Raw genomic sequence first — 26,685 nt, forward strand, 5'->3', positions numbered from 1 at the left:
ATGCTCCAATAATAACGTAAAATGGTTGATTTGTATCCATTCATGCTCCAATAATAACGTAAATCTTATTAACAATGGTTAATTTGAATTATATGCTTAATTAATTACTCACTAATTATTTCTTTATAAGTTGTATCTATTCATGCTCTAATAATAACATAAATCTTATTAAAATGGTCAATTTGAATTATATGCTTAATTAATTACTCATTAATTTTTCCTTTATAAGTTGATTTTTTACTAAATTGCACCGTCTTATAGAGATGATTTATTCTACGTCTAAGCTAAAATAAAAGGCTCAAAAGTTATGGCAAGTAGATCTCAATGTTTTTTTAAACTTTGCAAAATAAATCAGATTGAAATTTCACACCATTTGAGAGCACCAAGACTTATTTTTGTTGATTGTTTTGAATTACCCAAAATTATTGTTGTTCATTGATAAAGCCTTTTTGCTCTTGTTTAAAAAGGAATTCTAAGCTAATATTCTAGAAGAATTTTAGTACATTTGCAATAGTTTACGACAATGTATTTTTGTGAGCTACACTAGGAGGAACCTAAGCCCTAACCTAAGCTTTTATACCATGTTAAATGTACGGTGGAGGTGTGAGAGATATTGAATTGAATTAGAAGCCATTGATCACACTTAAAAACAATAGAGTGAAACAAGTTACTATATGAAGACTCAAAATTACTTGCATCTCGATTTCTTTTTTAAGTCTAAAGTTTTACACACCCTTTCTACCTTTGACCCATCACCGAAGGTTCCAACACAAATACATTAACTCTAACTCACAAAAAAGCAAGATCACATGTTTTTACATCCTTTTCCCTAAAACTCCTTGTAATTTAATTGTAAATCCATGGAAATACTTTAAAAAATTTTCTCATTTCTTTCCAAAGGATGCATCAAGCTACTTTGATTGAGTTAGCATTTTTTATTATTGACTCAAGCCACCTTGGCTTAAGTGCTCACTTTTATTGACTTAGCATGTTTTATAATTTTAAACATAGAGTTTGACATTAGCCTTTAACTTCAGCTAAAAGATATCACTTTTCACTAGGCCCCTAGTTCTCAAATCCCTAAGGTGTCCTATAGAGGATGTGGCATGAAACTCAAAAAAGATGTGTCTTCTCACAATGTCTACATTGGTATACAAACCTTTTCTTTTTCAGATAAGCAAAACCCATTTTGAACTCAATACTCTCCCAGAGAATTACTAACAAAATCTATTCTAGCTTGGAGTATATTTTAAAAAATCAATCTCATATACAAGACCTTGAGAGAATTATAAAGGTAAAAATTGACCTTGATAATCTGTCAATTTTTTGTTAGAAACTTTTTGATAAGCAAAACCCATTTTTAATTGAATACTCTCTCAAAGAATTACTAACAAAAGCTATTTTAGCTTGTAGTATATCTAAAATATTTTTTAAAAATCAATCTCATATACAAGCCCTTGAGAGAATTATAAAGGAAGAAATTGACCTTGATAAAAGAAAGTTAATTTCCATGATACATTCTATGCAAGGCATCAAGATCTTTCATAAGCCCTATCCAAACAAGATTACTCCCTCTCAATGCCAAGAAGTTATATATGTAACTAAAAGATAAGTTGTTATACATCGAACATAAAGATATATTAGCACAATTTAAGATTAGTTATTTACATAGAATGCAAATGTATATAAATAATATCTTTCTTTTTTTAACACATGAATAATTACATATAATTATTTCTCTTGCATGAGTAATTTAAAATGTGGCTCAATCATCCTTTTAACCTTTAAAGCTACCTAGAGGAATCTCTCTCCAATTGTATAGTCACTAGTATCCATCTTAACCACAAATGGATTACTTGGAACCATAATCTAGAGTATAGGAGTTATAGTAACCTCATGGTGCTTTAAACTACCTAAAGCATGCATTAAGCCCTTGTTAATCCCATTTTGGATTAACAAACATAATCCTCCAATTGAGGATATTAATAAGTGTCACAAAACGGCACTATAAAAGTTATACATTATAAGATATTGCCCACCCAAGGCCTAGTAAGTAAGTTTTGGGCGCCTAAGTGTGAATAAGGGCCAAATGTATATAAGGCATTTTCTCATAATGAAAAGACACAATCCCCTTTGTGCTATTAGAGAGCTCTCCCTTGTGTCTTGATAGAGATTGAAGGAGAGAAAGCATTCTAGCATTGTGCCTCCCCTTCATGCTTGTGTGAGAGAGAGAGAGAGTGCGATTGCCTTATACTATGGTGCGAGCGACTCTATGGTGACAGCATGGAGGTGGAGGTTGGAGGTTAGAGCTTAACAAGCGAGCTTGGAGGCCTCAAGGGACTCAAGTTTGAAGCATTGGTAGGTACCCTACGACAGTTGTGATTTATTGCTCATCCTTTAGGTGAATGTGTAGAGTTCCCTCTTGGAGGTGTGGTAGTCCATAACATTTTAGATGCCCGCTGGTCGAGGAAACACTTTTGTTTCTTCCATCCTCTCGGAGTTTCAGCTCCCATTGCATAGGATTCATTATTTCCCTTGCATTCTAATAGTGCATTATGTGGAAAATGAGTGGATAAGATGTGTGTGGTAGGAAGAAATCGTGAGAAATTGGTTGTGATGTTGTGTATGTTTGTGATGGAGTGGTTTTAGGATAGAGCTTCACTATTTATTCTTGTTAATTTTGATATTTGCATCAAAGCACCAAGGTGAATGAGCAGGTTGGTGTTTGATTTTTCTTCTTTTTCAAAAATTTATAAAAATAAAAAACATAAGGAACCATTGACTGTGCCGCCAAGAACTTGCATTCCATTCCTTAGGAGTGGCACAATCAATTTGGTATCAACTGGATAATTATTAAGCACCTAAAATCACAACTTTCAACGCGAGAAGTTCCACATGAAACTGCAAAAAAACGTTCACGTCGTGAAACCTTTTTTTGTAACTTCATGCCACGAATCGCTCACAAAATCAGTGCCACAATTAATGCTGAAAATCTTGGGATTTCCTTACCAAAAATAGACAACCTTATCCTAACACCTTTGACACCACGAAGTCTGCCAAAATTTTTAAGCACGTGAAAGTTCAGCAAAGTGTTCATGATGTGAAACGTTCTGTAGTTGTTCACGGCGTGAAACCCTTCCTGGTTCATGATGTGAACCCTTTTGAAATTATTCATGGCGTGAACCCTTTCTTGTTCACGACGTGAAACCTTCTCTGCAGATTCATGGGTTGGCCAAATCCAACAATTAGTCAGACCAAGGAGGGAATCCTATATCAAAAAGAGGGGATTTGACCCGAAAGGTAAAATTTTTTGAGCACATGAAAGTGTAGAATAACGTTCACGCCGTGAACCTTTTCTGACTTTTCACACCGTGAACCATTCTCTATAGTTTCACGGCTTCAGAAATAGAGCTATAGAATTGGAAGCAAAATCAAATTGGGTGGACAAATAGCTTATCAAATCGTACATACATGCACTTAAGATCTTGAAAACTCATCGAAGACGATCTTACACCAGACGATTGTGCATCGAATCACCCAGGATCTTCATATCAAAGAAGTGTGGGATCAGGACATTCCACAAGCACACACTTGAGTGTTTTAAGAAACCTGACCACCATTGAAACTAGCAACGAAGAGTCCATGGAAGAAGGGTTGAGATACGCTGGGTTTGGGGAAGACGAGAAACCACCCTCCCCAACCAGGTCCAGTGGTATCATTGATATCACCAGGGGATTTTTTGGTCTCCAAACCAATCATGATGAGGAAGCGCAATCTGCGGGCATGGGCCCATCAACTAGTGTTGGACTTGGGTCACGACAATAAGTGCCCATTCAAACGTTGAATTCTAGGCCGTCGAATACCGGCACCCCCAATAAGATGGGACATAGAAAGTGCGGCCAGGATGGGTCAAATATTCTTCCCCACCACCGAGGAAGTAGAGTTAGACCTCAACCAGAGCGAGGTGGAACGACAACTATGAGAATTGAGCTTAAGGAAACAAGCGCTCGATACTCAAAGGACAAGAGCTGAGCAAAACCACATGCTATCATCAATCAAGTATTGATCAAAGAGCTGTCAGAAGATGTTGACATGGTGCGGGAAGTAGAACTTAGTGGGGAGTACTATGAGGAAACGACTGAGGTTACGCCCGGAATATTACGTCCTATAGAATAACACGCTAGTACTTGTGTTTCAAACCACAGTACAATGGAAGGGCAAGGATATGAACTCAAATTTGAGAAGAGGACCGCTAGAATGCTGCTACAGAGGGTTGCATCGAGTCGCCGAGTGCCCAAACAAGAATATGGTCCATACACATCAACCACAACAAGTGGCGGCTTTGCCCAATGTGTTAAGGTTCCTCCTCAGCCCCTAAAAGATGTACAAGTTCTCCTCTCAGTCCCTTGTAATCATCCCCTATTTCAAAATACAAGAAAACATTGTTTTTCCTTGTTTTTAGCCTAGAGAGAGAAAATATTCTAGAGAGAGATAATATAATTTTGAGATATTTTTGGATATAAAGTTATCATTTATATTTAAAATGACTTCCCCTGAAACAGAAGTTTAAAAAGAGTTTTCCAATATGCATTAGAAATTAATTGAATATGTGCATTGGACACCTTAGCCTAAGGGTATCCATTTTCAGAAAATTATGGATTAAAGTCCAAAGAGTGTTCTAAAGGGCAAATGGGGTTAATCCAAGTGTTTGAATAAGAAAAATGCAAGAATAAAAGAAAATCCACCAAAAATGAGTAAATTCTCACATAAGATGAAGAGTTGACTAGTGTACTAAGATTAAAAAAATGAAATTTTGACACCTCAGGAGGGTGAGGGGAGCTCATTAGGAGGTGCCTATAATCTCATCATTGTCCCTAATTTTTAATTTAAAAAATGAGATATTTCATCTCTCCTCTCTCCTCTTTTAAACTAGATCAGAAAAGTAGGCCTTACTGGTCCAAAACTTGTCCTTGGATCAAACTGAAGCTAGAAGCCTCTAGATCCGAGTTGGACTTGGTTGGTGGCCTCCCTCACCTATAAATAGAACCCCATTCCTTTGTATTTTCATCTTAGTGTATTTACATGCTAATGTAATTTTTAATTTAGTGTAATTCCATTACTCCTCTACCTTGCCTCTCCATTGTGAAGCTTTGGAGCTTCACTAATCCTCTTCTTCTCTTGGAGATTACCCTCTTCTTCTTGGTGGCCAAGCTTCTTCTTGAGGGCTACACATATCCCTAAAGAATCAAGCCAAAAACCAATGGTAAGCCCAAAACAATGATGTTTTACTCTCTTCTTGAATGGTAATCTACTTCCCAACCTCTCTACATGCTTGGAAAGCATTCTAATCCATGGTTTCTTCTTAAAACCATGCCCTTATTGATTTATGTTGTTTAAATGAATTAATGTTAATCTCTTATGCTTAAATGCATTGTTTTTTATTTGTAATCCCTCTTTTTGAAAGAATACTCACTTTTATGGTTAAATCCTTCTTGGAAGGATAAGCTTTAATTCTAATATCATTTTCTTACCCAAAACTCTAGGCCTAACAAGCTAGAGATTGAGATTAAACATTTTTATGATTTTTAATCTACTTAAAAATGAGGTTAATTAATTTAAGCTTGTTTTTATGTTAAGAAATTCATATTTATTCATTCTAAGATGAAAGAGAGCTTATGCTAACATTATTATAATTATTTTCATAAGGAAGTGATATTTGGGTATTTTTTTAATAAACAAGATGCTTAGATGTAATAATGCTTATATTTATGCATAAAGAATTTTTATATTAAAAGAGGAAGTCCCACCATATTTTTATGTAATTATGTTTATGCATAAATTTGATAATGCAAAAAGAGAAATTTTCATCATATTCTATGCATAAACATTTTAAATGTAAAAGAAAGATTTTTGTTACATTTTTGAATATACATTTATAATATGTATGCATAAATGTCTAAAGGTTAAAAAGAGAAATTTTTGTCATATTGTAAATAGGTATATTCATAGTATGTATATACATGGGTAGTTTTATTTATCAAAAGAGGAATTTTCATCGTATCTTTAAATAGGAATATACATTATTAATTTTGGTATCAAAAAGAGAATGTTTCATCATATTTCTATGTAGATAATTATGGCATGTTGATGCCTAGGTTCAAATGGAGAAAAGAATATTTAAGTATATTTCTATGTGAATATTTTAATAAAATGATGTACGCATATTTATTAAAGGATCATCTAGAAAAAGAAATATCCTTATTAAATTTCATTATTCATGAATAGAATTATTTATAGTTCTATTATATCCAAAGAAGAATGAATTTTCATAATTTTGGATATTTAACCTTATTATACGATTAGAAATCACAGTTACTTTATTAAATAAATGGAGAAATATCTTTAGGAAATAAATCTAGGAATAAATTCATGTGATTCTGTGCTAGACCATGACCATGTGAGAAAGGTGGGTCAGTAAGATGCCTGCCTATCTCTTGAATTGTAAATTAAGCCAAGAATTGTGACCATTTCCATTTCTTCAGTACGAAGAAGGGATAACCGTCTGATTTAGAGAATTTTCCCTAAGACTTGAAATCGCCTAGAAATTCATTTGTAATTGATGGACGGATCACTGAAATATGAGATTCATGATTTTCATTGAGAAAGTCTGGGTTTTGAAAAAAGGGTCTTGTGAAATCAACAGTAGAGGTGTTTTCTCGTGAAATGGCTTTTCGTGAGAGGAAATCAAACTCAATGGGAAAATCTTACTTGCATAGAAACTCTAATTTTGTAAAGGGCTGTCTTATGCCAGAATGCTGGAGGAAGTATTTGGCTTATTGTTTAATCTAAGGAGAGCTTACGTTGCAACGCTGGCGAGGAGTCATCGAAGGACATCTCTCGTGCGGCAAAGCCTGCCAAGGTCTTGACTAGCCTCGGTACGGTTAAAAATGGTGTGCTTTCGGTACGATGGGTGAGGGCCGACAAAGAGGTCCTTGAGTGAAGTGCTAGGACACTTAAGGAGGATCCTAGAGAATTCTGACCAGGCGATGCACGGGCTCACCGGCTGCTAGGACACCCATGCGTATGTTGAGGGAGATCTTCATGGATTGGCGAGAAATTATTTAAGTGAACTGGAAACTATGAAATTGGATCTTGTTGGTTAACTAGTTGGTCTTCAACGGAGAGTCCGGATGACATTTGATTACAAAACAATGGAACTGTAACACTGAGGATTATGATGGAAACACTGTGGTTTTATTGCACTTCTGTCTTGAAAATAGTTGAATCTGAGAAAAAGGCAAATTTCATATTAGGTGCGTAAGTGGTGTGTCTAATTGATATTTTGCATAAGTGCCGGCTAGGGGGCCTGGGAACTCTTTTCCCTGGTACCCTGGGACAAAACACAACCAAATTTTTATAAAGAGGGATCCCACGAATACAGTGGTTGGGCGGTTGGCTAACCCATGGGCTGGTTAGGGTTAGGCTAGATCAGTGGATTCCTATATAATAAAGTTCAATTATGTTTAAATTATGATAGTTGAAGTAGGTCACATGCTAATTCTTGTTCTATGGGAAAGAATCAACGACTGTGCCTTGCTTGAGGGGAAAAAAGCGATGATCTCTATGAACCAAGTACAAGTCCCTCCCTTGATGCGGCCATGTGACCCACGGGTTTGGTCAGAGTACAAGGATAGTTAAGGCTCTTGATTCCATTTTAGATAAATTTTTGTTAGAGGATTTTCCTGGAGGAATTGCTCGTGCTTTCTGTGTGAGGAAAGTTTTTTCGATTTCGGTTTTGGAAGAACTGCCGGACACTTAGTCCCTTGCCCGGACATTCGTGTGGGCAAGGCCCCGAGTGGGGGAAGCTTTGCCCTGCGCAAGAGGTTAATACTTCCGCTAGTAGCACTCCTGAGTTCGATGCGTAGAGGGGGAAGGGGTCTCATAGCTGGTATCAGAGCTTTGTTTGAAAGCTCAAGAATCGAAGATGAATTTTGTCATAAATTTATAATAAAATCTTAAAAAGGTGCATTCATATGTTGCATTTTCATTCAAATTAAGCTTCATTGATGGAGACTTATAATTGATAAATTGGATTTTATAGATGGACACCCCATACACATCCGGTATCCCCAACCTTACCCAAAATCAGGATATGACTGCCTTTACTTTTGAGCATATCCTCTCCTCTGCCAGGACTCGATTGAGCAGGGTGAGTCTTGCTAATCATTTCTAGGAGCTATATTTTTTGGACCTAGTGGAGAGACGACATCATATGTGGTTCTCAGCACAATATGTCCACGCCTGTTGCTATCAAGTCAGAACATCTCTTTAGCTATGGTTATGTTGAGGATAGGGGTAGTTCGTGGTGTTATACTTTATCACCCCTCACCTCGAGAGTTTAGAATCACTTGTCATATTTTCAAGCTTCTCAGCCGTTTTATTTCGAGGAGTAGGACTGTAGCACCAATGGCGGTGGTAAGGGGACAATTACATCGTGGCATGTCCACAACATAGTATCGAAACTTCATGTATGCAATCGAGGCATTGAATTTTTGGAGCCATGTTGCTCTATGTATATATTACAAACCTTATATAAATAAAGAATGTTTTGTAAAAATTCCAGTTGTCTAAGTGATTATGAACACCAGATATTGAGTTTAAAAGAATAAGTTCTGTTTTCTCAGGACATATGTCGTGGATCTATAGTAGGACGATCACCTTGTTGAATGAATTAATTTTGAACTTCTTAAGTCTTAGAATCTCGAAACAAAGTTGAATAGAAAATTTAACGATGTATTTTTTTGGCAGAATCATGAGACATGCGAATCGTGGTAGATAGCTAGATCCTCACACGGATAAGGATGAGCTTTGACCCTGACATTCACAAGGCTCTACACAGGTCTCAGCTAGGTCCCTTCAAGGGTGAAGGGGAACACTTAGGTGAGGCTGTAGAAAAGTGGATTGAAGCTATGGAGGAGTACTTCGATGTCATAGGTTACATGGCCGAAGTAGTGCAGATGGCGAAGGATTTTGCCAAGGCCTTTGTTGTCAAGGTCCCGCCACCAAGCCAGCACCCTCGTCCCGCCAAGGTCCCGCCAAAGCCAGCACCCTCGTCCTTCAAAAGGTTCCAAATCCCAAGAAGTACTTCCAACTTTCCACCTCCCAAGAGACAGCAAGGTTCTAACCAAAACCAAGAGATGGGAAGTTTTAGAATGGAAGGAAGACCTTTTCCTCGGAGCACATTTTTTGGAACTCTGGCTCTTTCTAGGATGTAGAAGGAAGAGCTTCAAAGTGAAAATAGATGTTTTGGCTGTCAAGGTTTTGGGCACCAACTCAAGGATTTCCCAACTCCTTCTATGTCAATCGGCAAGGGAAGCCAAGGTCCTAAAATGCTGAGACTGACCCCTTTATATATCAATCTAATCAAGGTCCCTCTTGCCAAAATCAGGGCAACCCTCGAAGAATGCCAACTCAGCCTCTATAGCCTCAATGCAGAGTAGTCTCAGAACCCCCTCCCATAATTGGGGAAGCCAGAGAGAGAGAGAGAGTTCCACCCCAGACAGCAGCAGCCAGAGCTGCCACAATAGTCGATGTAGTGGAGGAAGAAATTGGACAGATTTATGCCGCCATTGAACATCAAGGGTAGAATCATTAGTTCTCAGTCCTTCAGACTCCAGCAGAGTACAAGGGTAAGCAATTTAAGTTTTTGATTGATTCAGGCAATACACATTCTTTTATTCTCCTAGGATGCTTGCGTAAGTTAGTCCTAGATAAGAAAACAGGGAAACCTATGCAAGTAGAATTGGCTAGTGGGAAGATTCTTTTCACACACCACGAGACAGACTGTATTCAGTTTAATCTAGATGGGAATGTAATAGACTTCCAGTACATAGTCTTACCCTTAGGAATCTATGAACGAAATCCTTGGAATGGATTGGCTCCATAAGAATCAGGCTGACATTCATTGTCACAATGGAACCATCTCTTTCCTCAACCTTTACGGGAATCAAGTTTAAGAAACTAGAATTTTTGGATTCCCAATTTTGCAGTTAGTCAAAGCTTCTAAGTTGCTGAAGAAGAGACTTAGAAAGAAGCAAGTTGTCTATGTCGTTAAAATGAATCTAGTAGACAGAAAATCTAAGGCTAAGGAACCAGAGTGGCTAAGTGAGTATGCTGATGTATTCCCAAAAGAGTTGACTGAGATGCCTCCGACTCGTGAAGTAGATCATGAGATAGAGCTAACCCTTGGAGCTCAGCCAATAGCCCAGCGTGCATACAAAATGCCGATCCAGAAGCCATAGAACTTAAGGAGCAGTTAAGATAACTGCTAGAGCAAGGATTCGTAAGACCCAGTGTTTCACCTTGGGGTGCACCCATTTTCTTTCAGAAAAAGAAAGATGGAATGTTAAGACTCTGCATTAATTACAGAGGATTAAATCAGTTGTTGACAGTCAAAAATAAATATCCTATCCCTAGGATTGATGAACTTTTGGATCGGTTAAGTGGAACCCAAATGTTCACAAAAATAGATCTCAAATCTGGATATTACCAAATCAGAATTAAGGATCAAGATATCCCCAAGACAGCCATCAATACTCACTATGGGCATTATGAATTTACAGTCATGCCGTTCGAACTGACAAATGTCCCAGCAACGTTTAATCGCCTCATGTAGGACATTCTCAGAGAATACTTAGATGAATTTGTTCTTGTCTTCTTCAATGACATCCTGGTATACTCTAAGAATGCAGCAGATCATGTGTGTAAAGTCCTAGAGATCCTAAGGGAACACCAACTCTTTGCAAAAAAGAGCAAGTGTACTTTCTCTGCTGGATGACCATGTCGAATACTTGGGATTTATAGTATCTAAGGATGGGATTTCTCCTGACCCCACTAAAATACAAGCAGTCGTAGATTGGCCAGAGCCAAAAATAATGAAAGAAGTCAGAGGATTCTTAGGATTAACCGGGTGGTATAGAATCTTTATACCCATGTATGCTCAAATAGCATCCCCCCTTTGACTAACCTTCTCAAGAAGAGTATCCTATTTCATTGGACCGCTATGTGTCAGACTGATTTTGATAAGCTAAAGACAGCCTTAGTAACTAGCCCTATCCTTAATTTGCCAGATTTTTCCATACCATTTGAAGTAGTGACAGATGCCAGTGGTTTTGTCCTAGGAGCGCACTTATGCAGGAAGGTCATGTAGTAGTCTATGAATCCAAAAAACTCAGAACGCATGAGAGAAATTATGCTGTCCACCATGACTTGGAGTTACTCTCAGTAGTTTATGCTCTAAAGTTGTGGAGACATTATCTCTTGGGAGGACAGAGATTTAGATTGATGACAGATCATCAAAGTCTAAAGTGGATCTTCACCCAAAAGGATCTCAACATGCATCAAAGAAGGTGGATGCAGACCCTGCACGAATTTGATTTTGAGATTACCGGCGGCCAGGGAAAGAAAATGTAGTAGCAGATGCACTCAATAGGAAAGCCTCCTTGCTTGCAATAATATTGGTGTCAAATCTGTTAATCAGTGAAGCAAGAGAGAATATCATGCAGCATGACAAATTATTTGCCCCTATTGCTCTCCTACTGATGCACGAAAGCAAGACTCCTCAGGAAATGAATCAAGTTCTTGGGTACAAATTGGACGAAGGATGCATATATTACAATAATCGGCTATGCATTCCCAATGATGAGGAAACAAAGGGAAAAATTTTGAGAGAAGCCTATGATAGCTTGATAACTAGACATCCAGGGTTCATAAAGACCTACATGTCCGTAAAGAAGAGCTTCTTCTGGGCAAGACTCAAAAAGGATGTACTTAATCATGTGCGTGAGTGTTTAATATGCCAAAGAGTTAAGGCAGAAAGGGTTAAGATGCCAGGAAAGCTGCATCCCTTAGACATTCCACAGATGAAGTGGAAATGTGTCAATATGGATTTTATTACTGGACTACCGTGAGTGCAATCAGGTTATAACTCCATTTTTGTTACTGGACTACCGTGAGTGCAATCAGGTTATAACTCCATTTTTGTGGTATTTGACAGATTAACCAAGGTTGCCCATCTGATTCCAGTAAAAGAAACCTACATTGCAGTGGATGTTGCCAGAGTCTTCCTCAAGGAGATTTTTTAGGTTGCATGGCTTACCTAGAAGAATAGTAAGCGATAGAGATCCTAAGTTCACATCAAGGTTCTCAAATGCATTCTTCGCGGTGGGAACTTCCTTAGATCTCAGTACTGCTTATCATCCTGAGACAGATGGCCAGACAGAAAGAGTGAACCAAGTAATAGAAGATATTCTTCGGTCATGCTGTGGTAGAGAACCCAAGAAGTGTTTAAGCTACTTACATCTAGTTCAATTTTGAAGGTTCTCTCTAAGGCCATGACAGATTAGAAGTCAAGCACCTAGCATATGCACATTCCAATAAAATAAGCTTTGATGGAGATTAAACTTTGTAACAAGTGTGTATGTATATGTAGACCTCCTCAAAATTGGGCCTTTGGCCTACACATTAGGCCTTTGGCCTGCATATCATAACCAAAGTTTGGTCATCTCATCAGAGCACATTTGGTTGTAATGTACATGCAGATGCCTATTTTTTAATGTGTCGTGGCCTTAGAGAGCCGAAATCAACCATGTGACTAAGATTGTTAAGTGATAGCTATTTGTTTTATTACAAGGGAAACTGTGGTATCCCCAAGCTATTTGAGCATTGGCTTGCATGGGTTTTATGTTGAGATTTGATGCTTGTTGAAATATTAAAGTGTACTATAGACACAGGTTATGGATATGGGGCCCACGGAGGACCTGAGGGGTCATGACTGTAGGGTTAGTTGGGTCGAGGGTTGTAGACCATCGTTCACCAAATAGTCTTTTTGCTAATGAAGATGGGTATTCCTTTATCACTGTAGTCTGCTCTTGACAAGTTTGGATGTTACCTACCAAGTGGTTTTGGATCCCTTTTAGTCGATTATATGGAGGTGACAAAGTAGCCACACTAGTTGCATTTGACTATACAAGTAAAACCATCTTCACAAAAAACACATTTTCAAGCTACATGTATTTGAGTGAAGGCAAACAAAACAACTTCATTCCTCAAGTCATAGGGCTTTCAAGTAAAGAAAGTGGGGTTAATGCATTTGTCTTCAAATACCTTTGCCTTCCCTACACCTTTATTCTCTCAAACTATTACCCTGAGACCGTGCACGATGGTAGATGAAGGGAAACCCTATATCCACCGTCAAAGTCTGCCTCCACTACTCTTCTAGATGCAAGACCGAGTACCTTCAATTAGCACATACATAAAATGGCAAGATATTGGAACAAGGAGTAAGACTTGTTTTCTGAATTCGGGCATGGATCGTTAAAATTGGGCCTTTGGCCTGCACATTGTAACCTAATGAGCTCCGATGGTGACCAAACTTTGTGAGGGTGGAATACACATATACACACTTGTAATCTAGTTAATCACCACCATAGCACATTTGGTTGAAATGTGCATACCAAGCAGATGCCTAGTTTTTATTTTGTCATGGTCTTAGAGAGCCCCTTCAAAATTGGGTCTTTGGCCTATATATTATAACCAAATGAGCTTCGATGGTGAGACCAAACATTGTAAGAGTAAGAGTGGGGTCCACATATACACACTTGTAAATTTTGGTCACCACCATCGGAGCACATTTAGTTGCAATGTGCATGCCAAATGCCAGCTTTTCAATGTGTCACATGACCTTAGAGAGTCCCATCAAAATTGGGCCTTTGGCTCACACATTACAACCAAATGAGATTCAATGTGACCAAACGTTGCAAGAGTGAGGGCGGGGTCCACATATACATAGTTGTAAAAATTGGTCTCACCAACAAAACACATTTAGATTTTCAATGTGCTAGATGCCTTATTTTCAATGTGTCATGGCCTTAGAGAGCCCCCTTAAAATTGGGCCTTTGGCCTACATATTGCAACCAAATGAACTCTAATGGTAATCAAATTTTACAAGAGTGAGGGTGGGTTTATATGTATACACTTATAAAGTTTTGTCACACCATTGGAGCACATTTGTTGGAGTGTGTATGCCTGACATCAACGTGTCATGGCCTAGAATAGCCTCCTTGAAATTAGACCTTTGGCCTGCACATTGTAACAAATGAGCTCTGATGGTGATTAAACTTTGCAAGAGTGATAATGGGAGTCCACATATACACACTTACAAAGTTTGGTCACCACCATCAAGAGACATTTGGTTGCAATGTGCATGTAGACATTTGCTTCTCAATGTGTTTTGGCCTTAGAGAGCCCCCTCAAAATTGACCTTTGGCATGCACTGTTGAGAAACATGGGTATCCTGGTTATGTGCATGGATATAGTGAGGGTGAATAAATCCTACACTAACTATACAATGTGATTAGTGCTACGCTAAGGTGGGCAATACCTAAGTGTAATCATAATTATGAATAAACTAGATTAATTAAGATCCAAACTCAAGCACAATTATGTTACAAGATTGAAACTTGTACTCATAAAGTTCACAAAAAATTGATATAAAAATAGTTGGAAACCTTAATCCAAAAGTCAAGAAAATCAAGATTCTCCCAAATCTGTGCATGAATTAGGGGTTCTAAAATTTGTGATTAGCATACACTCGAAAATGATTACCTTCTAAACAAGCCAAACGGCATACCATTTGGAGCTATTGGTAAGCGATTACACTCGTTTTCATGGAACAACCCTGTTTTTGCAGTTTGCATACCAAAAGTGATCTTACGGAATAAACTTGATGGGTGTGTAGTACTCCTCATCAAAAGGATCCTAAAAAGCTAAAGATTTTCTAATTCGGACTCTTGAATAGGGAGTTATGGTCCATTTTTAGTGAAAGCATATTTTATAAAAACCCAAAATAGAGACTATTAGGGTCTGGAGACTAAACTTAAACTAATCACATAGGCTTATTCCTCATCTCATTACCTTTACATAGTGACTTAGTTTGTTCAAATCGGAAAATCCTAGCTCCACTTTTTGGTTATTTTCTCAAAACAATCCATTATGGCCCAGCAAGCCAAAAGGTCGGCCCCGAAAGCTATCATTGGTCACGGAAGACATGGAAGGGGAGGAGTTAATAGAGCATGGCAGCATAGATACAACGGAGGAGTTAGAAGAGCAATTTATTGTGACAAGCACTCACAAAAGTACTTCTCCATCAATGGGGCAAGCTTCAAAGGAAGTTGAAGAGGAGGCAAATAAGGGAAGCACTCATAAGCACATGCCTAAAGGTGCACAAGCAATTTCAAATGATACCCTCTTACGATTGCTTGTGGAAAGACTTGATTTCAAGCCACTTAGGGAGAGATTAGATGTTATCAACCATACCTTGAATATGAGGTTTGAATTCGTGACTACCAAGATTGGAGCTATTGAGAAGACCAATTGGAGCAACACCATGAATATGTCGTTGATGGTAGAATTGGTGGTATGCATGGAAAGATTGAGAAGACCAATTGGAGCAACACCATGAATATGTCGTTGATGGTAGAATTGGTGGTATGCATGGAAAGACTTTGCTCAATTTGCCAATTCTTACATGCAATATGGGATTTCTTCTTCTTATAATGCTTCCATAGATATCAAGGACAACGTGTCTCTCTCCAAGTTTAAGGGTGATGGTTCCACTTTGCATGAGTTGGAGGAGTGGATCACCAAGCTAGACACTTCTTTTCAGCTCTACCCCAAGAGTGAGCAAGATAAAGTGCAATTTGCTTCCCTACACTTAGAAGATCCAATGGTGGAGACACATGGTTAAACTTGGGAATATAACACACTCATGGGAGGATTTGAAAAGGGAGATGAACTTGACTTTCATCTCACCCTTGGTTCTTGATAGATACCATGAGCAATGGTATGATCTCACTCAAAAGGGCATGGAAATTCGGGAGTACATAAAGAGTTTCATGAAGTTATCCATATATGTGGAAGGAATAAGTGAGGAAATGAAGATGAAGAAGTTTGTGCATGGATTGAATGAGGTTGGCGGAGATTTATGAGCCCAAATACAAAAAATCACAGCGCACTTTACTCATGAATGAATCATCTAAGCCACCCATTCTTTCTCCTAATATGTGTATAATTTCTCTTCCTATACCACCCTCTTCCATTCCTAGATTTCCTACCATTTATGGGGGTGGACAGTCGAAGAGTGAAACTCATTTTGATGTAAAGAAAGGGATTACTTCCATCAAAAAGTGTCCTCAAACCATCAACAAGACAAAAAGGATGGATGACCCAAAGATTGATGAGTTAAGAAGAAAAGCTTATGCTTCAAGTGCAACGAGACATGGTCACGCGGGCATGTATGCAAAGCTAAGAAGATTGTAGCCACCATGATTCTCATGAATGGAAGAGAGGATGCCAAGGAGTCTCATGAAGTTGAAAAGATTAAGGACTGCCATAAAGGAACACAAGTTGAAGAGTCACATGAGGATCAGTCTTTCATAAAAGAGGGTGATGCATTTCCATTTCACCTCGGTGATTGGAATAATTGTGGATGACACGACATTTCAAAAGGATACATTTCTATTTGACCGCGCTGGTGGGATTCATCTATGGGAGAGTTGTTTACACTTTGGTGGATTTACCTATGGATGAGGATACATGGCAACCACTTTATTATGTGCAACAATAAGGTCTATTATGGGAGGATGTGGTTTGACCATTTGGCATGCATTATATAGGCTTTTACGACTTCTACAATGGAAGATGTGGATTCTAAAATTTTCTGGATAGCTTTGGCAGAGGAACTTTCTTTTGGTGATCTCAATGAGCTCTAATGGTTACTATGATAGTAGTTTATGATATGTGGATGCTTTGACATCATGCACATGTCATTTGGGGCTCATTTTGAATTGTTTTCATGAGAGATTTGCAAGTGGTTTCAACATCGACATGGGCTATCATAATAGTCTAGTATGGCTCAAGAGCACTTCTTTCATGATTGGAGGGTCTAGTTCTACATTGCTCATGCTATGGATTCACAGAATCTATTTTAGGGTTCATGCTACTTCGATGTGGTTACTTTTGGAGACCCTACCATTCTCTTGTACATATGATGGAACCTTCTCTTCTCATTGATGTAAATGGGAGATATGGCAATTGTACACATGACCCTCATATAGCAACTTTGGGGAAGGGATGGAGTAGCAACTATAGTTAGCTTTGGTTTATGGTTTTACCTAGCTCAAGTATAAAAGGGGCTCATGGACCCTCATTTGTATCTTTTCATCATATGACTTTTGAATGAAACTTGGAGCCTTGAGCTACCATACTTTGGCTTAAGGCTATTTCTATCCTTTGGTGAAAGGTTAAATCACTTAGGCATTATGTGTGATCTTGCTAATTGCATGTTAATCAACATAATGATTTGTCTCAAATCTTAGCTTTGATCTTGCATTAGTAATGTTCCATTCCAATGCCTATATCTTTACATTAATACCAACTTACAAAGATTATGTTTAGTGACTAAGAGACATAAAATCTCGTTACTTAGAGTAAATAATCAATTTACTTAAGCATATGATGCTTTTGAAAGTTAGCAAGGCCATCGATTCCAATGAGGGTGGGAAAATGGGAAGCCACATACCATTCAGTGGGACACTCTGGGAGGAGACATCAAAAGGACCTAAAATCCATACTAAAAAGCAATAATCTCGCACCCTTCAATTTTTAAGAAAATGGAAAACATACTAGAATGCAAATGGCCTATTTATCTCAAGCATTTATATGGAGTTGTCTTTTATATATATATATATATATATATATATATATATATATATATATATATTATATGTGTGTGTATGATATACATATATATTTATATTTATATATGTATATTCATACTTATGTGTGTGTGTGTATATATATATATATATATATATATATAGGAGAGTATAGTATAGTAGAGTAAAGTAGAGAGGGAGAGAAGGGATTAAATCGACTTTTATGGAAAGACAATTATGAGAGCTTCATTGCTCTAAAAACATCACATGGCCATGGCTAGCAACTGTTTAACATTCACGGGGCTGATGTCAGACAGAGGGCCGTTGAGAAGCCTTTCCGTGATCATTCTGTTCACCTTCTCCGTAGGATGAAAGGGGTCCCAAAAGACGTACTTGGATCTGTCTGGGCAAAGTTTAGACGCTGGGTTGCACACGAGCACACCCCTATACTTCCCTTGCCCGCAACATGCCTTGTTCGAAATTTCCAAACCTGCCGCCAGATGATAACTAATTTAGCTGAGTTCATAATCATAATTACACGATTGATGTTTGGAGTGATTACCGTATTTCGTTGGATTTTGGATATATTCTAAGACCATGTCGAAGCTGTTGGCATACACGTAGGTTGCTTCTGGAAGCTCCGCATTGAGGTCCTCCGTCATGGTTTTGAGAGCAGCGTTAAAGTTTCTCGAGACTTGTTGTAGAGAGTCGATGCAATTTCCATCCTGGCTTTTCATGGAAAGCTGCGAGGGAATGCAGCCAAGAGGCCCAAGCGCGGAGATGGAAATCTTGCGGGCCCCTAAGTGGTACAGCTCCTATGTATATAATCAGATCACATCATCAGAAGCACTGATCTCAATCTGTCTAATTAGTTTAATCAACTCATAATCAACCACATATTGGATAGTAAAGATTTTTGCAAGAGTTAGTTAAGTTAGCTGTATAATTACAATAAGCTCCTTCTTGTACTCCGTGATGAGGTGATCTTGAAACTGTGGCAGTGTATACTGCTTTTTGGCCTTGGAGAATGGCATGAGATAATTGTTAATGTAGTCATTGCCCCCAAGTGTTACAGAATACAAGGCCTCGCGTATTAGCTTTTGGGCTCCCGCAGGTCCGAGAAAGCCAGTGATTTTCGCTTGGTACTCTCTGAATAGCCGGAATTGGTCTTCTATAGTAAGTAGAACCAACTGCAATATGTATAAATTCCCACATTTAGAACTTCGAAAATATTGCATAATTCAAAAGAGCATGAAACGGCGATGGAATATCACGACGTACTACACTCACAAAGATACGACCGGTTGTGTTGAGGATGCCTGCACCAGCAGAGGCGAAGTTGGAGCCCAACAAAAGGCTGTTCTCGTCGTTCCTTGGATCCAGGTAAGGTAGGACGGGCGGGGTACCCATATAATCACCTACACGGCAATATAATTTTATCGCGATCATCAAAAGCTTTGTGGGCTCTCGTCGGTTAAGCTATCATAGTGACACACTAGCTACAGTTACTGCATGTTAAATTCTTCGACATGCGCTTACTTAGCAGATCCGAAATGATTTTGCCGTTGCAGAATCGTCCGGTTGCCTTATGGGTAGGATAATCGATTCCATTGGGCGGAAAATTGGCACGCGCAACCGATGGAATGTAGTCGTTGTTACCGGTATCAACCAGCGAGTCGCCGAAGACAAACATCGCAACCGGCCCTGATCCGGCAGTTGCAACACTCAGCATCATGATGGTGGTGAACAGCAGTATTATTATGATCGCCAACATGACAGGGCCGGATCTGGAGCTGGAGCTGGAGACGTGGATCATCAAGCTGGCCCCGCGGCCCATTCGAATTAACTAGCTACTTATATGACCTACGTCTGCCCGGATCAGAGCCAACGATTGATGCATCATGCCATATGAGCTTGAATTAGTTCAACTGTTATACTCAACTTGGCCAGCCGCCAGCTACAAACAATTAACACAAGCCACGGTTACGGATACCAGTCACACTAGTACTGATGTCGTCGAAGTTACTGCTAGCCTAGCCACTTTTCCATAGAATGAGCAACCTCTTTATAACCATGAGGACGTGCCATCCGTCCACCACCGAAAGAAAGAAATGACTGCTGCAGCAATGGCAAGACAACTTTGATCCAAGGGTAGGTTGCGCTGCTGGCATGCATTTCCTGTCATATTCATCACGATTCAATGAGTCACGAGAGTTGTTGTAATAGTTATTTGTGCCTCTGCATGAGATGGTTAAAACAGTAGTTATTGCTTGTTTATATTGCAGCAGACATGAGCATTTACAACCCTCAGTCGATGTAAAGTTGAGTGCAGCTTTTGCTTTTGCAAAGCTCCTGACGCACAGCTTCAAAGCTGGCAACAAAGGCACATGGAATGCTCAGCTATCCACGACCACGAGCAGTCGCTCTATGATCCAGCTCCCTCGTGGAGAATGAATCTTCTACCATTGCAGGCTTGCAGAATATCTACAGCTTCAGTTGTCACCAACCTTGAGAAGTGATTCATTTTTGAGCTGCCCGGAAGGCTTGAACTCCGATGAAATGCTATTGTGCTAAGTTCGTCAAATTAACGATTTTGCTTGTCTGTGAGGAGAGTTCGGCGATAGACGAAAATGGTAAACCTGTGACAGCACGTACTGACGTCACAAGGCTGAGTCGTCCGGACTGTGTTATTTGCACGGCGTGTGGCAAATAATCATAATTTACAAAGTCCGGACGACTCAGCCTGGGATGAGTGTGGAATCCCTTCGTAAAGCTCACGACGATGCTACGTAGGGTTTGGTCGATCGAGCCAGCTCCAGCTCCAGCTCCAGCGCCAGAGTCGAGCCGAGCTGGCTCTTATTACAAGGAAGGAAGGCGGGCAGGCTCTAAGAGTCTCTACTAGCACTACCCTCCTTTGCTGATTGACCCACCCTCCTCCTCTGGAATTATGTGTGTGGTTTTGAAGGCTCATTGTGGGGTCCGGGAAATTGCTCAACTTCCTTCTGGAAAATCCCCCTCATCCTCATGAGAGGAGAAGGAAAAATACGGCTATAGAAGTAATTGAATGGAAGTACGAAGAAAAGGCTTGCCTTTTCCTCTTCAACCCATGGTAAGAAGTATTCATTTCACGTTCACTCAATTTTTTTCTCGAACACTCACTGTGAGTCACACAGCCCATCGCAGTGACCATTCCTTAAAATTCTAATTTTCTACCCCACAAAAAACAAAAGTTGAGCGCTACCTGCTTCGTCTCGTGCTCAAATGCACATGCAGTGTGCACAAAACAAAAAACAAGGCTCATATTAGCACAAAATCAGATGCATGGTTCTCTTCCCAAAGGACAAAGTTTGGCCTAGCAAGGTCAATTTTGCCGATGATAAAAAGTAGAAAAAATAGGTGTATAATGGCTCTTTTGTGGTGCATGCTATTGATTAAGCATTTGATAATATGGGTGAATATGACCCATATCAAGCCACCTTTGAGGTACCTTTTTTAGTGCCACACTCCACTCCTTTTTGCTAGGCCTATCCTCCACCCACCACCATCATATTCTCATCGTCTCCCCTATGTTATGCCTCCTCAAGCGGCTTATGCTTGTGTCCTCATGTACCCTTCTTGGTTGTACTCTATGCGAGTGGCGAGGTATGGAGAGAGAGAGAGAGAGAGAGAGAGAGAGGTGAAACGTACAATGCTTGTAGACATAGAGAGAAATGTATGTGGTCTCTTGGAGTCTCAAGGGGGGGCACACACACACACAGAGAGAGAGAGAGAGAGAGAGAGAGAGAGAGAGAGAGAGAGAGAGAGAGAGATCCATCCTCTCTATAATGGGGGGAGAGAGAAAGAGGAAAATTGTGTTATGTTGTCTTGCACAGAGAATAGAGCCAACCATCAATAAGAGAGAGAGTGAGAGGAACATTCCCTTTGTCAAGAAGAGCCACGAGAGCGTGCGAGAGATAGCAAGGCTCATGGTTCCTTGTTGAAAAGATCCTGTGAAATCTTGATGAATACATTTTTTGACAAGTGTAGAATATCCATGCGTGTTGGATGTGACTCTTCTTAATGTTCTATCAGGAGGGAAGAGCTCTCTCTCTCTCTCTCTCTCTCTCTATATATATATATATATATATATATATGTATGTATGTGTGTGTGTGTGTGTGTGTATATATATATATATATATATATATATATATATATACACATATATAATATATCTATATATATTTAATATATATATATATATATATCTATACATATATATATAATATATATATATACATATATAATATATCTATATATATTTAATATATATATATATATCTATACATATATATATATATACATATATATTTAATTATATATATATATATATATATATATATATATATATATATATATATATAGAGAGAGAGAGAGAGAGAGAGAGAGAGAGAGAGAGAGCTCTTCCCTCCTGATAGAACATTAAGAAGAGTCACATCCAACACTGCATGGATATTCTACACTTGTCAAAAAATGTATTCATCAAGATTTCACAAGATCTTTTCAACAAGGAACCTAGGGAAAAAAACATTAGAAGCAAAAAAAAGAATAAATCTCATGAGCAAATAAGTTAATACTCACCAAAAGAGCGTTTTGGTGCCTATCAAAAAACATGCACAAAATATATGTAATACATAATCCTATGTACATGTAATTTTAATTAGTTTGTAGTCAACGTGAGTCTTGTAAGCAAGTTTATTTGTTGGTGTTAATACTAAGGTATCACCACCACTATTTTTTAATTAAGAGGGAATCAAACTAAAAAAGTATAGGGTTTTATATGGGTACCATCTCTATCAGTGCAAGTTTGTGGGACCCTATCCACCGTGTCAAACTACTTCATTTCAATGATCAGTCCTCCAACCACGTTCAAAACACCACACCTTTTATTTATTTACACAAGGTGCAGGTTCCGTGCTTCATAAACTGTGAGCAAGAGGTGGCTCCTAGCTATTTTGCATCCACACTCGTCATTGTGAGAGACAAATAATTTAGCAATGCTCCATTGAGAAGAGGGACTAGTGCTCCAACTTCAAATTTCACCACACACAAAAAAGGGTTCGTTCTATGTGACTAAGCATCATACTCTCTATTTGGATTACTATTTTGAGGAAGCCATGTTCCATTTTTCCTTGTAATGGATGGAAAGGCACCAATTATGTCTATTGAGGGTACAAAGGAATGGAATCCACTTAGGCAACATAGAAGTGGTTTAATAGGATCTTCCTTGTGGAATGCTAAAGTTGAAATCACATGGATTAAATAGAAGAGCTTTGATTTTTTTAGGAGGAAGCTAAAAATTGTGGAAAACCTTGCTATCACCTAAGCCACTTCATATTGGTCTCATTGCTATTCTAGCCATGAGCAAGGTAAATAAAAGGTTATTTGGTCACACTGGGTTGCATAATGTATTTTCATGAATGCACTTCAATTGCTAGCCAACCATAAGTTTAATTAAAGATATATGCTACCCTTGGCATTCTCATATGCTTGTATCTCTATGGCAAACTCCATTTCCGATGATTAGCTTGACTTCTTGGTTAGGTAATCTTCATTCTCATATGCATGTATCTCTATTGCAAAATCTGTTTCATTAGCTTATCTTCTTGATTAGGTAAACTCCATTATTTGAATATTCTCTATAAAGAAATGGTAATATCTCAAGCGTATGTTCTATGTGGTAGTATATATATATATTGACGATGTATTTGGTCCTTTTCTTGAGTAACGTCCTTAAAACAAGAAGCCTCTCATTTTATTATATTGAATTTAATTTGAATAATATAAATTTGAGATTTTCATGTCATATGAAAAGCAATTTCAAAAACTACATACTACTTGAAATTTGAAGAAACTCGTCAAATTTTGGCCCTTACCCTCAAAGCACTAATTTTTACAGTAAAAGTCATGGCTTGAAATCTAGTGTGTGATGAGTCATGATTTCCTCTTGAGTTCCTTTGTTTAAATGGTAGAAAATTCCATAGAGTTACCCAAATTAATGTTATAGAATTCTAGAGCCAATGAGCGCACCATTTATGTGTTAACTTAATTTAACAAAAGAGATAACTTCATAGCCTCATGTGTCATCACTATGATAAAGCCAATGTCAAACTTCACTCAATTTAAAGAGTTTTAAGGGATCTCTCTCACTAAAATGGGCAAGGCCGTAAGTAAAGAGAATAAAGGGGAGAGGGATAGCTTGAGTTCCTTACAAGAAAGGAAACACACATATGCACAAGAGAAAGCAAGTCACAAGAGAGAGATGGGGATGGCAATTTTTTTTTCTATCTTCTTTTATTCTCGACAACCATAAACTAAAGAGATAAGAGTACATATTAGTACTCCTCTACTATAACATATAATAGTTGATCCATAGTGTAAAGTCGACTATATGAGCTAGCACTATAATTATGCCATACTCTAGTAATTTAAATGTGGTTGTTATACACCCTATAGTTCACTGGAAGCATATCAACTATAATCTCACCAACGGTGCCAATGGCATAAGTGCGAAAGTTATCACGCAAGCAGGTCATCAATGTTTGCAGCACTAGTTGAGCTTGATATCTCAACACTCCCCCTCGAGCTCAATTCCACACATAGCACTCCAAGAAAGCTCCTAAACATGCAGAGCTTCTCTGTGCGCACTACCTTTGTGAACATGTTAGAATCATATGTTCCTTTGCGTTGACATATACTAAATCTACATCACCTAGAACCTTTTCTCTCACAAAGTGATAATGCACCTCAATGTGCTTCATCCTAGCATGGTATATTAGGTTACTAGCTAGTCATATGCTACTCATGTTATCACAATAAATGACAACGGCCCTATCCATAGGCTCATCCATATCACAAAGTAGCTTCTGAAACCAACCTACCTCATAAGCTACCTTAGTAGTGCCCATGTACTCTATCTCTATACTTGGCTATTTTCTACTAATCAAAATCACAACATCACTCCCAAAAGAACATATAAAGCCATTGCCATAGATCTCCTCTCTGTGACACTACCACCTTAATCAGCATGTGTGTACCCATGTAGTTGTATCCTTGTGCAAGCCTCATAGAAAACCTCATAATCAAGTGTGGGCTCTATGTATCTAAGAATCCATCTAGCCACATCTAAGTGTGGCTTCCTAGGGGCCTACATAAACTAACTCACAAGTTTGACAGCATAGCTCAAATCTAGCCTAGTGATGGTTATGTAGATCAAGCTATCGACTATGCGCCTGTACATAATGGGGTCCTCCACCAAAAGCTTACCTGTATTTGCGAAAAGCTTTGTGTTCTTCTCCAATCGAATTGAAATAGGCTTATAGTCTATCATACCATACTTGGGCAACATGTCCAAGCTACATTGTCTTTGTAATAACAAAATGCCATGAGATAATCTCACCACCTCTATACCCAAGAAATATAGTATCTTACCTAAATCCTTCATCTTAAACTTCTTTTTCAAAAGCATATTGACATCATGTATTTTAGCATCACTACTATCACCAATGATAATCAAGTCATCCACATAAATGGCTAATAGCATGATCTCTCTAACTGGTTTTTTCACGACTATCTGTCTTTTTCACATAAAGTGAAAAATTTGCATTGGATATTTGAAATCCAATGGTAACTAGATACTCTCCAAACTTGTCTGAACGTGCTCTGGGTGCCTACTTTAAGCCATATAAGGATTTACATAATTGTACATAAAGTCTAGATGTACCTCTCTCTCATAACCTGGTGGCTACATCATGTATACTTCTTACAAAAGTCACCATGTAAGAAATCATTCTTTATATCCATCTGATGTAAAGACCAACCCTTCACTCTATAGTCATAGCAATGAAAGCTCTCATGATTACCATTCTTGCAATCGTACTGAATGTCTTCTCATAGTCAATTGATGCCATAGGTCTACGCATAATCCTTGGCAACCAATCTTACCTTATACTTGCTCACTAATCCATATGAGGTATCCTTGACCTTATACACCCACTTACATCCAATTGCCTTCTTTTCCTTAAGCAAAGGCACTAATTTCCATGTTGCATTTGTGTCTATTGGTGCCATCTCCTCATCCATGGCATCTTCACATTTTTTTTCTAAGTGCTTGCTCAAAACAAGTGGGCTCCAACTCCTCCTTTATTGCTTTAACCATGTAAGCATAATTATGGGCTCTATATCCCTCTTAGACTTACATACACCTGGATCACTAGCGGGGCAGGTGTCCTCAAAATAACTCTGGTTCTCCCGTTGCCCCAGTGGTAACCATACTAAAAGGTTGATCTACATTTTCCTTCCCTTTGCATGGTACATGTGTACCTACATCTGTCCTCAACCTGCTTATCCATGTGTACCTACATCTGTCCTCAACCTGCTTATCCATGGACTAACATTGGATCCACTGCTAGAGAATTCTCTGGGTACACCTGAGATTGCTACTTTACAAGGATAACATCATCTCTTCTTATATTTTCATCTTCTATTGCCTTCACTGGTATAAATGCTAGCTACTGATCTCATCAAAGCTTACTCACATCTCACAAAGGGTAGAGTTATAATATCTATAACATTTCTACTCCAAAGAATAACCAATGAAGATACATTTCTCTACCTTTGAATCCAACTTTGTTCTTACTTCATTGGGAACATGCACATATACAACACACCCAATTTATAAAGAAGGCCTTCAATCACCCTATTTTTGGGCACAGCCCTTCTTTTGAAGGAGTCGAGAGCAGAACCTGGAACCTCAAGGTTTTCTTCCATAGGGGAAGTGGTAAAACCATGTGTCAGATGCCACAATGATTTAAACATTTATAATCAATCTTGAGGTAGGTTTATCCCAAGCAGACCACGAACGTCAAAATTAGT

General features: G+C 38.5%; 1 protein-coding gene across 1 annotated transcript; it reads right to left on the reverse strand.

Annotated features, from left to right (window-relative positions):
• Positions 1 to 17,993: 17,993 nt before the first annotated feature.
• LOC147624252 (GDSL esterase/lipase At4g28780-like) lies at positions 17,994 to 21,674 on the reverse strand. Its single transcript, XM_086819218.1, has 5 exons — positions 19,314 to 21,674; positions 19,065 to 19,192; positions 18,725 to 18,964; positions 18,337 to 18,589; positions 17,994 to 18,264 (listed from the first exon to the last, which is right to left on the reverse strand). Exons 1-5 carry the CDS (start codon positions 19,609 to 19,611, stop codon positions 18,038 to 18,040), a joined length of 1,146 nt encoding a protein of 381 aa, XP_086675344.1. The 5' UTR covers positions 19,612 to 21,674; the 3' UTR covers positions 17,994 to 18,037.
• Between the last annotated feature and the right edge of the window lie 5,011 nt (positions 21,675 to 26,685).

The sequence above is a fragment of the Cibotium barometz genome, chromosome 25, assembly GCF_041138505.1.
Source record: "Cibotium barometz isolate CiBa-2024 chromosome 25, ASM4113850v1, whole genome shotgun sequence".
Classification (NCBI taxonomy): Eukaryota; Viridiplantae; Streptophyta; class Polypodiopsida; order Cyatheales; family Cibotiaceae; genus Cibotium; species Cibotium barometz.